Below are 14,842 nucleotides of genomic sequence, written 5' to 3'. Positions count from 1 at the left end.
TATGCATTGCACAAAGAAGTATTTTGTTTTATCACTTTTGAAAAGCCACTTTTCCATTCCATGGAATGGCCTTTGTTCTTGTTTTATGAACAATACACAAACCAGCAATCCCTGCTTTCCTTTTCTTGCCCCAACCATACATCTACTTATCCCAGGCTTCTGGGTAATTGTATATTTCTTAGCCTGCCATTACTGAATGTACTCAGCAGTAGCTGAATATGCTGAACTGTTTCCTTTTGCTTGTCTTCAAGTTTTAATCAGGTCCTTCTGTTCTGCAGTCATTTCATTCAGAAATCTGCCACATATCACTTCTCCTGTGACTTACAGAACAGGCATATTTTCCAAGTGTAGCTAATAATTGCCCTATTTAAAGATGTTTTGTACTGGCCGGAGATTCAGACAGGGCATTTTTATACTGAAAAGCTCTTTCATGGGGTTATCCATCCTCACTCCAGATGTCAATTACAAAAATGAAAGATTTTGCCATGAACAGCAAAGTTCACCTGATTGAGGAATTTGCCTCCTAGGAATAAGAGCCTCATAAAACATAAGCACCAGGAGCAAAGTGAGCTACGTAAGGAGTTTTGCAAAAATTAAACCCATAACTTGACACTAGCAATGGGATATTTCATCTATTCAATAAGCATTAAAGTTATCCGAGTTTTTATGGCACCATAATCTTTGATTACTCTGATAAATATTTGGACTACGCAAGACATTGTGATGGAACTAATGGCAGCTATAAAAAGAAAACCTACTTGTGGACATGAGTAGGAATCACCACTCTCCGCTCCTTCCCTTCTCCCCCCCCCACCCCCCGCCCCATCATCCCCCGGACATGACACCAGCACATTTTACAAAAGTTCTGAGCCAGAGCCAAACTTCTCAGCTACCTCCTGGGCTTCATTCTCTACTGCCTTGTGTGGTCATGCACACCTGTGGAAAGTGATTTTAAAATGCTACCTGTCTGATTTAACAATGGTTTTCAGCCACTTTGTGCAAGTATTAATGACTGTACGAGATACAAGACATTGGAAAATCAGGGTCCCCTCTCTCCATAATGGATTGAATCAGATTGAGCATCACTGAATTTTAGGAAAAAGTCTAAATTTGGTCTGAACACTGGAGGTCAGGCCTGTATTTGCCTGAATGTACTTAACCCTGTTTGTTGAATTCATGCTCATATTCACAACTGTGGATAAAATCACCTAAATCTGGCACAAGGTGGTCTTTCCACATGTGTTTCCCAATACAGCTGGTGTTTCCCGGGCTTTTAATCAGTTGCCAAGACAAAAGAATGGAATATCTTTTCCTACCCAAACAAACCACACCTGCAAATCATAAACACATACATTATTGGTGAGGCTTTTCTGCAAAATTAGAGACGAGGATCTATTTATAAATTTGACCCTTTATATTTTTTTGACAGGCAGCTTTTAAAAGTAAACAAACAGGCTAATATTTATGGGCTTGCTTGTGGCTTTTATGCCACAAGCCCACGTAGGATGTGGTGCAGAGCTGCGCCACGCCAGGAAGAGAGCCAGAGAGAGAGAGAGAGAGTGTGTGTCTTAGGTGGGTACTGTCTATCCAGAGCTGCACCTTGCATATAATGATGAAACAATATGCTCCCTCCTCAGTATGCTGGCCTTGTTCTATGGCTTGGTATGGAGTAGTGGCAGGACCAAGCAGCTACCATCTCCTACCCCTTCTCATTATATTGCTCCTTAGTGAGTGTTGGGCTGGGCGAGAAAGAACCAGCAGTCCCTGTCTTTCCCAGAATGCAAGGACTGTCAATGTGAATGGTTCTTTTGCAGCCACATAATGAGGGGGAATCTCATTGCGCCATCCTTCTGTTCCTGTGAGCATGGGCCGTTCTCACAATCTGGGCCTATATATGGCTCACATTTTAACTAGTTACAGTTACGGGGAAATGTACTCTGTGATGATCTGGATCCAAAAGGTAGAATGTTCCATTAGATAAACCTACTTCCCATGATTCATTCCAAGGAAAAATGTGTTGACTTCTTAACCTGCTAGATAACCACCAGATGGGTGCATTCAAAACCAAAACACTTAACCAAAAGATATTAAAACAATGCAACCCCTTCCTGTAATCACATCCTGTACAGACAAACCAACAAGAGTAAAGTTTCAGAAGGAATACTGAAATCTCATCTAGAAATGCAAGGAGGTTATCATAATGGGCCTGACTTATGCCTGGTATAATGCCATTAACTTCCATGTAGTTGCATCAGAAATGAATCTGAACCAATGAGCTGCATATTAATATACACAAATATGATTTTTTAATGTCCTGCAGAATAGTTCTAGCAAACATAATAACTACTTAGGGCTGAATTCAGGGTGTAGGGTAACTGCACTGACGCAAGTGCAGTCACTTCAGATGTCACCCAATGGAATCAAAAACAGGAATTTGCACTTAGCATTTGTACAGCTCTTTATCTTCAAAGAGCTTTACAAACATCAGCTAATTCTAAACTTCCCACAATGACTTTTATGCCAACCTTTTGGGATAAAAGTCATATATTCAAATAAAAAAGAAACTAATATGATGTATACTATATAACTCAAGCTGCCCCAAAACCCGATATGTGCAAAACTCTGCTATTCAGGCCTTTATCTCAGCATAATATCATATTGTACTTTACCCAGATTTCTAAGCCCTTTGGCAGTGCTGAGGTGTTAAATCCACCTATACAAAACCATGCATACATATGGTGACTGTACAAATTTTTTGGGACAAATAGTTTATTTGTCAAAAAATGCAATTTTGGGTTGACCAAAACTATTTGTGAATTTGGGTTGCGTTTGTCAAATAGTTTTGGCCCCAAATCTTCCCCCAGATTTTTTTTTAATTCAAAATGTTTTGTTACTACATGCTCAAACTGAAACATTTTGACCTTTCATTTCGAAGTGATGTTTTGTTTTTTAGAAATTTCGCCCGATTTATGTAAACAAAACAGAAAAAGCTAACACACACCCAAAACCAAAACAAAAAAATGGGTGGGGAGAGGGTTTGGATTGACCAAAATATTTTGTATGACCTGAAATGAATTGAGGGGAGAAAGGGAAATGGAAATGAAAACTTCCATTTCAGGTCGATATGAAATTAATTTTATTTCCAGATTTTTTCGGCTCAACCACTGAACCGAAAAATTAATTATTTTCTCAGGTCTGCCCAAGTCCATTAGAGCGAGCCAAGGGCAGAGCCAGCATTAGAACTCGGAAGTCCTTGTCCCCCCAGTCACATCACCTTTCAAGCATTAGTTTTGACTCTTAACCCTCCAAAATTAAATTGTACATTCGTAAGGTTTTTTTTCTTTTTAGAAACGCCTACTTGGAAGCATCAAAGAGAGACAATCCATTGAAAGTTATCCCAAGACATCAACTCCTGTTCTCTCTTTTGACTTGCAGTTCTCCAGACTATCAATCTTAGATGTCTATACATTTAGATTCTTGAATGAATTCCCTGTGTACGGTTGCTTACGCACTTTATGCGGGGGAATAGATTGAAGCAGACACGACTCATTTTCACAGTGACCCACAACAGCTATGGTTACAAGAACACGTTTAATCTCCTGTTTCTGTTTTTGAATTGAATTCAGGCAGGGAGAGACGAAGGAAAATGAGTCACAAATCTGTTACTACTGCCCATGCTTCTAAGTTTATAATATCTCAGCTTTGATTTTCTTTGATTCTCCTTAAAACTCTTCCTGTATTTGCAGTCACCTGCTGATTTGACAACCTGACATTTTCTACCCTTTTTCTGCCTACAGAATTTTTTTTTTCCCCATTCACATAGACATTTTCTCAAAATATTCAGATGTCACACTGTGGACTTTTAGATCACTATACAAATTAACTTCTGCTCCCGTGGGTAGGTTTTCTTATGAAGAAACACAAAAGATTCACTTCCAAGAACTTAGATAAATAATGCTTCACTGTTACTACTTGGAGTTTAAGAAAACTTACAAAATAAACTGAAGAATGAAAAGAGAAGGATTAGGATCATGCTGATATGAAGGGCATCGGCTGCACTGCAGTCCATTTTGGATTTCTTGCAGGAACACACTTGTACTTTCAGTTCAGTATTGTTAGTCAGAGGTGGTTTTCCGGAATCTGTCACCAAGATTGGGATGTTGTAATTGGCCTTCTTCAGGTTTTGAAGCAGGCTGACCTGGGCATGAGTGTCTGCAAAGAATAAGGAGGTAACAATTAGGCAGCCACGGGGAGGGCGGTGGGGGCGGTGGGGGTGGAGGTGTGGGAATAAAAAGGCACCAGTACGCCACACCACACATGCCACATGAAAATCTAGGGGGAAATGAGAGCACTCTACATAACTAGGCTGGAAGGATTTGTTGGTAAACATCCAATTCACAAACCCACAAAAAATTATTTCCATCAACAGTAATCAAAATTCACAGATAGGCGCAGTAAGAAAGTGCTTCTTGAGAATTTATGAGTTTAATATAAGGATATTTACTTTGTACATTTTGACAGGTGATGTGTTTTAACTATTATAAAAAGCTTTATTTACTTTTCTAATCTCAACATCTATTGTCATTAAATAACCGTTGTCTGACACCCCCCGCTTAATTTTGTGCAACTGTGAACATTTAAATAGATAAAAGTAAAAAAAAGTGCTTAAAACTAAACATGACATTATCAGTCAAAATTCTAAAAAAATAGAAATGGAATTCTTCCGAGCCTATATATAACTGATTACGAAATGGTATTCAATCAACAACTCGGTCATAGGAATTCTTCCTCTTTGGCAGGAATGTAATTTCCCCCGGCTCTTTCTGCAATCCCATAAAAAAAAATGGATTTTCAAGAGTTTATTTAGTTTAAAACTATGATTTGTCCGTCTGAAGCAGGATGTGGGGCTGTTGTAACTTATCAATACTCTATGTGACCTGGTTTGTGGCACAGTTACTGTATGGCTATATTGAATCATTGGGATGTTTCCTGTAAGCATATGTTGGTTGAGTTTAATAGCAAGGCTGTTAGGAAGCAAGCAGGAAGACCACACAACGGCTCCAGATAAACAACCTGATAAACACATCAGCAGGCATGAAGAGACAATGACTGAACTATTAGTTATGAAGATACTGTTTGCAGGCTTCACCCAAGTTACAGGACTTGTTTTGCCAGTGCTGGAAGCCAACAGTCCAAAAGGATTTTAAAAGGCAATTGAGAGGTGGGGGCAGTTGTCAGGGAGCTGTTCCTGGAGAACAGATAGCCACAGACAGCCCGCTAGGAGATCTGAAGAAGCTAGGCCTTCTCCCAGGGGGATGGTAAGCCTTGGGTAAGACAGACATACATGTAGACCTCTTATTGTTTTAAAATCCTTTTTCTCTTATGTTACACTTTGTTCCAGCTGTATTAACCACTGGCCACAGGCTCCCACAGGGCGGAACCACAGGTATCCAAGCCCGTTGGGACCTGCTGGAGGTAAGGCCGAGACTTGGTGTAAGAGTGGGAGAATTGCGGGATTCCACCCTGGAAAGATAAGGGCACAAAGCCTACCACCTGCCGAGCTTCATTCAGACAGGCCAGAGAAGGGGTCAGAGGAGCAGCTAGTCTGTAACCATGAAGGCCTACTACCTAAAATAATAGCACTTAAGGAGCTCAAAGGAGCACACAGAGAGGTCAATGGGGGGATTCCCTCATCCTACTTAACTGATTTTCTAAAAAGGAGCTATGGGGAAGTAGACAGTAGGCAGGTCCATGGCTCTGTATGTCCTAAGCAGTGGCCAAAGGAGTTGCTCATTGGTATGCGGGGGAGTATGCCAAAACCTCTTATAGTGTACTGACCCCAAGGCAATTGGGCTCAGAGTGCTCCCCACCGGGGTGGAGATGGGCAGGAGGGAAAAGGAATGGCCCCATGCCACCCATCACAATGGGCTGTGCATTAAGAGTCACTGCAGTTTGTCATTCTGGGCTTTGGATCAGGCCTTAAAGGCACAATCTACTCATAGTGATCTGTTCTAATCATCCAAAGCGCATAGGAGTACATGAGTGATAGTACACCTATCACATTATTATGCTCCTTGGTCTCAGATAGAACTTACAGGAAGAAGGTTCAGAAGGGCAGTTAGGGAGAGGGAGAGACAGTCCGAAAGAATGAAGGTATAAGAAAAACAAATTAAAAGACTTACTGTTGATCTTGGTGATTTTCCACACTTTATCTGGGCCAGACTGTTTATTCAGTTCAAACTTGAATGGATCCGTGTTAGGGTGAAGGTCCTTATCCGATGCCCCCAAGATCACAACCCTGAGATCCTTTGCGTCATCACAGACTTTTGCCAATGTTGGATAAATGGTAGGGGCATTGTCATTGACATCTTCCAGAGTTATCTGTAAAGTTCCCGTGCCGGATGCAGGAGGGTTGCCTATGTGACAAACAAGCAAGTATTTATAAGCTTGAACTTTCGTAATGCACGCTAGCCTCTAACAGGCACCCCTAGATGCTCACAAAAGGAGATCATCATCATTGACACAGTGCCCACTGCTTACCATCACAGGATGACCTTTGCCATTTTTTTTTAAACTCAAGGGTTACTTTTGCAAAGTTTTGATTTAGACACTATATTTTCCAAAATCCAGTAAGTGTGATTCTCTACAGTAAAGAGAGTAAATCTAAGCAAACCTCTGTTCAGGACGACTCTGTGTAGTACAAAGTGGGGTCAAAATTATATTAGAGTCCAAGTCTAAATCTAGGGAGCAGCTTGCTGTACACAAAGTGAGCTGTAGCTCATGAAAGCTTATGCTTAAATAAATTGGTTAGTCTCTAAGGTGCCACAAGTACTCCTTTTCTTTTCACAAACACACAGTAAGAGATAGTCCCTGCCCCAGAGAGAGTAGACTCTAAATAAACACGACCCTTAAAGAATGAGAGGAGAAATGGAGTCATGGAAAAGTAATCTGCCCAAGGTCACACAATAGGTCAGTGCTCAAGGTGGGAATAGCACCGAGGTCTCCTGAAACCCTGGTCACTGGACGACTTTGGTTAATTTAGTGGAGCTTAAATCTGCCAGATTGAGAGTTTGGGAGAATGAGCTCTTTTATTTGTCCAGAGATGTACAGAGTGAGCAATGGCAGTTCAAACTTCCACAAATTATCTGCATGAGCCTTGACCTAGAGGAATCAACTTTAGGGGTGAGAGTGTTGTTTATTCAACATACCACCAGTACAAGCTTTAGCCTCTATTCTGTGACTGATGTACCACCTATGGTGATGGAAGCGTTTGAAATGTAGACATCTGCTCACAGGGATCAGGACTGAGCCAACCACCTCATTTTACAGAGGTCAATGAATAGCTGACAGATGATAATATGCTTCAGTCACTACTGATTGTGTGCCAAAGCTGAACCAGAGACTTACTGTCCTGGTTAAAAGTTCAGTATCTCCATACCAACCCTTTTGCTATCCAGTTCTCCATGATAGCTGGTCACAAAGGTTTTTAAAAGTACATCTCTTCTTTCATAGGCTGTTATACCTAATAATAATTTCCCAATCTAAAGAAAACACTTCTTGAGATCCAGGTTTTCTTATTCATATCAGAAATCTACCATCCCCTTAGTAGCAAAAATCTGAGATTCCTAAAGTCCATTCATCTCAGAACTCTCTGAATATAAAAAGGAAGCAAGGGGGTATGTTTAGCCTCTGAACTGCTAGTGTGGTTCAGCAGGAAAAGTGGTACTCTAATGTATAATTAATCTGCATACAATAACTCAATCAACTTGGGAATCACTGACAGATTGTGACACTGCATTCTAAGGAAGAAAGTATTCACCCCATGGTCTGGATCTGACAGAATTGTAACTGTAACATAATGTGATTAGTCGTTATAATGACAAATGTTACTAATAGTGACACTTCATCTGTTTCAGAAACATACATGCATAACAAAGGCAGAATTTTCATAGTTCCCTTCGGTTGCTTTTCCTCACTCTTTTGTCATGATGAGGGTTAGGGCTGAGTTCTTTTTAATTAAAAAGAAATTATTTTTCACTTTTTATTGGACTAATTGAATTTGCAGAAATATTCCAATACATTTTTTGTTCTTGATATATTATTAAGTAAAGTCATATGGCAGAATGGATGAAAAGACATTTGAGTATTTGAAAGATGATCGTAAAAGTCAGGCTTTCATGCACTTAATTAAACTGCTGTCTTTAATTTTGAATGCATTATTTCCACACTGGACTGATAATGTCTTGTGCATTGCCCTGCTTATCTTCCTCTGAAGTCAGTAATATTAAAATCTTCTTTTTGAAATTAAGAACCCAACAGCATTATGACTATACTGTTAATTGTTGAATGCAGATATGGCTACATTTGCTCCGCTTAGCTAGTTCTTCACTTTCTTCCTATGGCTTATGGACCAATCAACAATACACACAAAAAGAGAAAAAGAAAATTGCTTCTGTCCATTTCAATGATTTATTCTCAGACTGTTTTACTTGTAACTACTGTGACAAAATGTTTTGCTGATTTATAAAGACTTTCGAAAGAAGAATAGGCAAATGTCAAGGTCATAAATTGAAGCTTGTTAACAAGCATGCCATAAAAATGCAACAAAAAGCGAGTCAAAGTAAAATGGCTACAACACATCCATTGGAATTTTTATAAATTTTATAAATTTGATACTATTATGCCTTGGAAATAAGAACCATTCAAAACCCCATGATCTTTATTTGGCAATGAATTTGAACTAAAAGTCTCTCACTTGCATATTTTAATTCTAAAATAAGCCTTCCCTCAATCTGTATTGTAAAATGTTGTAGCTAGAGGAAGAATTAATGCATTAAACAGATTATAAAAGGCCAGTCCTACAAACCCTGGGGCAAGATTTGAAAAGCTCAGCTTCCATTTAGGCACCTAAATGAAGTAGCCTGTCCCACTGGGTGCTGAAAGCTTTGAACCTTTAGGTGCCTGATTGGGAGCTGTTGACTACAGAGATTTTTGGACAATCCTGCTCTGAATCACACAAGCTATATAACTGAACGTAATGGCACTATCCATAAGTAATGGCTACTACTGTGTGTAAGAATTTGTGGATCGGGCTACAAAAGTTAGTTTAATTGTTTATGAAAGTGAAGAGAATAGCTATCAGATAGGGACATTACTAATATAAGGCCAAATCTTGAAGCCCTCATGAGTGATCTTCAATGAGACTAAAGATTATCCAAATTGAGTAAGGTTTGTGGGACTGGACCCTTCATTGGTAATAATATAAAGGTTTAGGAGAATATCAGATCATGCAGCAATGGGAAGTATACGATGTACATTAGAACCAATAATGTCTTCATATCCTAACATTAGTTTTCATTAGAAGATTCTGACAGCAGTTGTCACTGAGGCAATAGCTACTGCTCTTGTGAGATGCACCAGTCAGGAAACGGAATAGGTTGGGTAGTTATGTATCATACCTTGAGGAGGTAGATAATACAATGTATGACTAGGCCCCCTGCCTGAGAACTAGAGCCTACAATGAAAGGGGCCATTACAATAAGCAAATAGTGTAAAAAGGTATTCTTAGTGAAAATAAGTGATTTGAAAATGAACAGTCAGGGAATATGTTTTTTGGACCTATTTTTTGCTCTATCTTGCTACTGTATTCTAACTTAATACCATGCAGTATCATTTTAGTGCTTCTAGTCTAAAGCTGATTTTTTAAAAAAGTTATATTCAGCTACAGAAACCTTTTAGGTTAAAACTCAGCAAATAAGAGTTTAGGTTTTAAACATGTAGGAATGAATTTGGAATCTGGCTTCCCATTTTAAAGCCAGTCAAGTAGTTGGATACCTACCAGACATCAGGTATGCCTGATACAAAATCATGGACATAGAATGGGAAGACATTTTTAATATCAGGTCATATATAAAATGGCACATTCACGCCCAGCCACTATCTTCAGATTGCTGGATGGCTGACCAATGTATTAATAGGAATGCAGAGTATTTTTTAAAAAGTTATTTTAGGGAAAACCTGGTCTCTGATTGGTTAAAGTACACAATAGCTCAGCTCACAAAGCCATTGTGATGGCAGCAGGGAATAAATAACGATATTGTCAGCAACCGTCACTCAACTGTGCCAACATCCATCAAAAATAGTAAATCTACATAAACAATTTTCTCTAATTGGAATGATGTTATTGTAATGCACCATTGTCACATGATCAGCGTCCCCTGCTTGGAAGACAAATGTTTTGGCTTGGCTTCGGTATTTATGTAGCAGGAGGGGATCATTATCCCACGATGAGATTCTATTCTTTTCATGGAATCATTTAAAGGGATACTGACAGAATAGAAATCTTATCACAAAATAAAATTCCTTTACTATCAATAAACCAAAAGGATTTTAATATTCCAAGGGGTATTTTTTCACACTTCTGCCTTTATTTTACTTGGGTTCATTTGGTGCGAAGCCAGCAAGACAGTTTCAGTTTCTTGTTGTTTGCGTTCTCTGGTTCTCGTGCAGAAATGCAATGCTGCTGTCTCTGGGCTTCCAGCATGGCAGGGCTATACTCAGATCAGTAAGAGCAGATGTTTGCTTGAAATGTCATAAAAATGAATAAAAACATTTTGACTCCGATTTGGATTTGGATTCTGTTATCCTCACACTTATTCATTTTAAAAAAACAACAACAAAGCCTAAGTCTGGGACCTAAGCACACTATATGGGATTTTCAAAAGTGCCTAAGACAGTTAGAAGCCCATCTCCCACTTAAAGTCAACGAGAGTGAAGTACCTAATTCCCTAAGGAACTCTAGCCCAGACCCTCGAAGATATTTAGACATCTTTGAGCATCTGGACTCCTATGTCTGTATGAGAGCTAGGGCTGATTTATGGTTCTATATACTAAGTATAATGGCTGCCATTACCAGAGGGTTACATAAGCATGTGAAATTCTGTTTCTTATAGTTTCAACTTCAAACCTTGTGACATTGTCTGAGTTCGTTTTGAATTTTGGGGTTTGTTTCAAGCAGAGACTAAAAGAAACTCCAAGGAACATACTACTGTGTGTCTGTGCTAAGCCTGTCGTTTTTAGGTCTCTGAAAGTGTTTGCACCAATGGCTGGAGGTGGACCAACCCTGCAGGTATGACAGAACCTATAAAGACTTGATTGCACGAAGACTTTCCCATTAAAATTTTCCACTATTGCTGGCACTAGTGGAGGTCCACTTGTACCTACAGTGGGAGAACAGGTTTAGGCAAAGTGCTATTGACTTTTTAATTTCCATAATGTCTAGACCTGATAAGAATAGGGCTGGACAAGATGGTGGTCAAAAAGCCTGTAGCCACCTGAAGCCCTGCCTACCACAGAATTGCCAGCCTTGCTCTTAGCAATGAACCTGAGCCAATGGTTCATTGATGGAGCATTTTCGACCAAAAGGAAAATACTTCATAATACTTTACTCTCTTTCTTCCAGGCATCCCTTCCCCATCAATTGATAAGCCCTGGGACAAGCCCAAGGCAGCTGAGAGCTGCAGAGAAAAGCTTCCAGATGTGCAAATAACCCGAGAGTATGTCTGCCAAAGTTTCACAAGCATATCCAGAGCTTTGTAAATAAACAAATTTGAAATTTAAACTTAAGGCAAAGATGGAGTAAGCGTGAAGTTCAACTTGCATCTCTTATAGGCTGGGCTCTCTGACTGGACTACATCTCCCATGAGGAACACAGTCTCCCCTTTGACCAGGTGGCAAGGTTCATCATGGGAGTCACTTGTTTGTAGTGCATCATGGGCGATATAGCTCAGACAGGGATCCTGGCCCAAATGGGAGAATGGGAGCCTCAGGTACCCGAACTACAAATCCCAGGAGGCAATGTACCACTATAGGAAAATCCAGCTTAATCTTGTACAAACTTGAAATGAAACACTTCAGAATCAATTTTTTTCAGAACTTTTTACTCCAAGAAAAATTAAAATATTTCATTTTTTGTCCCAATTCGGGATGAAAACAAATGTTGAAATTTCAGAATATCCCATGGTTTGGAAATTCCAATATTTACTCAGCTCCAGTGTAACCAAATGAGACAAAAGCCAGGAAATTCAAAGTTATGGCTGAGAATGTGTTCTTTGCTAATTTGATATTGTCAGCTTAACTTTGACCTTGCTGAGTTTTGACAGTTTTTAACACACTTTGAATGCAATTTAAATGCACTTTTTCTTGTTTGGAATTATGCATTTACACAATGTTTTTAACTAGAGGATTGCAAAGCACTTTACTAAACTAACCAAACCAGTTTGGACAAAATAAGAACCTTTGCTCAGTTAACAAAGTGAATCAAACACAAACATTATTTTTTGTATTTCTGAAAACCAATGGGGGAAAAATAGAAAGAAAGAAAGAAACTAAATACATTTTATGTCATGCTGTATGGGCACTGGGCCAGATCCCAAGTGGTGTAACCATCAGTGGGATTGATATACAGGATATGGCCCAGAGAGTCTATATGTTAGACAATAGTATTGGGAATTAAAAGTGGAAATATTTAAAAAATTAAATAAAAGGGAAATATGTATATTTATCAATACTTGATATCACATGAGAGGAGCAAGTTGTGCGGTGAAGACATCGGTACAATGCAAAAGGTATGTGACCATGTTACCATAGGCTTTGAAAGTTGGATGCAGCTGTAAATAATATAATTTGTTTAGTGGGATAGCTGAGGAACAAAGAACAGATAATCAAGACATAACCAATTTAATGAGGAAAATACCAGACACACAAATCAGAAAATGTTAAGACCGGGAGACAAGTTAATTAATGAGACTGCATATTTTTGCTTAGATTTAAAAGCTTGTGACATTAAAGCACCAAATATATCAAATCTTCATTATTAGAGACATACATTTTATAGTCTACATTTTTGTCATTATAGGTATGGAACATTTTTCTAAGTCCCTTCAAAAAAAATTTATCAGTGACAATTAGAATAAAAGAGAACTTTATTGCTGAATTATATTTCAAGCCCATCTCAGACCTGTGCTCTGGAACTGCTTATCAAATTCACTGTCATAAACGTACAGCTAAGGGTAGCCTAGAATTCCTCCTTACCTGTAAGGGGTTAAGAAGCTCAAATAGCCTGGTTGGCACCTGACCAACAGGACCAATGGGGAAAGAAGATACTTTCAAATCTTGGGAAGGGGAAAGGTTTTGTTTGTGCTCTTTGCTTTGTGTGTGGGGGTTCTCACCTGGGACTGAGAGGGGCCAGACAGAAATCCATCTTCTCCAACCCATCCCAATCCAAGTCTCCAATATTGCAACCCATATAGGGTACAGATGTGGGGACCTGCATGAAAGACCCATGAAAGCTTATTTCTACCAGCTTAGGTTAAAAACTCCCCAGGCACAAATTCTCCCTTGTACCTTGGGTTTAAGTAATGCTGCCACCACCAAGTGATTTCACAAAGAACCAGGGAAAAGGATCACTTGGAGTTCCTCTTCCCCCAGCAATCCCCCCAAGCCCTTAAACCCCCTTTCCTGGGCAGGCTTGAGAATAATATCCTAACCAAGTGGTTACAAAATGATTAAAGACCCAAAACCCTGGGTCTTGGAACAATGGAAAAATCAGTCAGGATCTTAAAAGAAGGATTTTATTAAAAAGAAAGAAAGGTAAAGATCATCTCTGTAAAATCAGAATGGAAAATACTTTACAGGGTATTCAGACTCAAAACACAGAGGATTCCCCTCTGGGCAAAACCTTAAAGTTACAGAAAAAAGGAATAAACCTCCCTCTTAGCACAGGGAAAATTCACAAGCAAAACAAAAGATAAACTGGTTTACCTATACTGGTTGCAATATTGGAGACTTGGATTGGGATGGGTTGGAGAAGAAGGATTTCTGTCTGGCCCCTCTCAGTCCCAAGAGAGAACCCCCACACAAAACAAAGAGCACAAACAAAACCTTCCCCCTTCCCAAGATTTGAAAGTATCTTCTTTCCCCATTGGTCCTGTTGGTCAGGTGCCAACCACGCTATTTGAGCTTCTTAACCCCTTACAGGTAAGGAGGAATTCTAGGCTTCTCTTAGCTGTATGTTTATGACATTCCCAAAGAAACTTCAGCCACTTTGGAGGATCTGACTATTATACAGGTCTCTAAGCCATAGTGTTGCCTGAAGCCAGAACCATATCAGGAACAACAGAGCAGAAAGAGTCTCACATCACACTGACATTACAAATGGTAGAAAGACTTGTGAAGTTATTTCTTTTGATTGCATTATGTTTATAGGCCTATCAAGTGAATCCATTAGCTATGTTCTTTTGTGCCACCATGCAGAAATTACAAAGCCATTTAATTCTTAAGACAAAATTCTCTCCTCCCATTGCAATCAGTGAGAGCTATTAACACGCATCTGAGGGCAGAATCTGGCCTTTAAACACAGATTTTCTTTCAAGCCAACAGGCTTAATACTCAGCCACTCATTTAAGTTTCACCAACAATGATTTCTTTCTCAGAAATTAGAGTATTTCTATCACTTCCTTTAAAAAGTCTTTTTCACCCACAGTTTGCGTTAAACTGTCAACACAAGGCCAAATTCTGGACTCGGTTGCACTAATTTAATGCTGCCATAATTCTACTGAAGTCAACAGTTGTACTGATGTAAAACCAAAGTTTTGTACATCCCCAAGTGTTTGTTCACTTATAATAGTAAGAATTAACATTCTTCACATGTAAGCAGTAAAAACTGTAGTGATTTTGGAGTCAATAATTCTCAGGACAATTAACTTTCCATCACCCTGTCACGAATAAAGTTACTAAAAGCTGAAGTATACCTCTTTAAACATCTATGGATGAGATTCTTATC

General features: G+C 39.2%; 1 protein-coding gene across 3 annotated transcripts in view; it reads right to left on the bottom strand.

The window, feature by feature from the left end:
* CDH13 (cadherin 13) overlaps positions 1-14,842 on the bottom strand; it is a 761,603-nt gene that overhangs the window by 20,231 nt on the left and 726,530 nt on the right. For all 3 annotated transcript variants that reach the window (XM_007059271.4, XM_043526210.1, XM_043526211.1), the window contains 2 exons: positions 6,183-6,416; positions 3,994-4,212 (listed from right to left, as the gene is read on the bottom strand). In XM_007059271.4, the coding sequence (XP_007059333.2) occupies positions 3,994-4,212; positions 6,183-6,416 (453 nt within the window). The remainder of the gene's footprint in view (positions 1-3,993; positions 4,213-6,182; positions 6,417-14,842) is intronic.

This window comes from Chelonia mydas, chromosome 12, assembly GCF_015237465.2.
Source record: "Chelonia mydas isolate rCheMyd1 chromosome 12, rCheMyd1.pri.v2, whole genome shotgun sequence".
NCBI classification, from domain to species: Eukaryota; Metazoa; Chordata; order Testudines; family Cheloniidae; genus Chelonia; species Chelonia mydas.
This window is presented reverse-complemented; position numbering and strand designations above follow the sequence as displayed.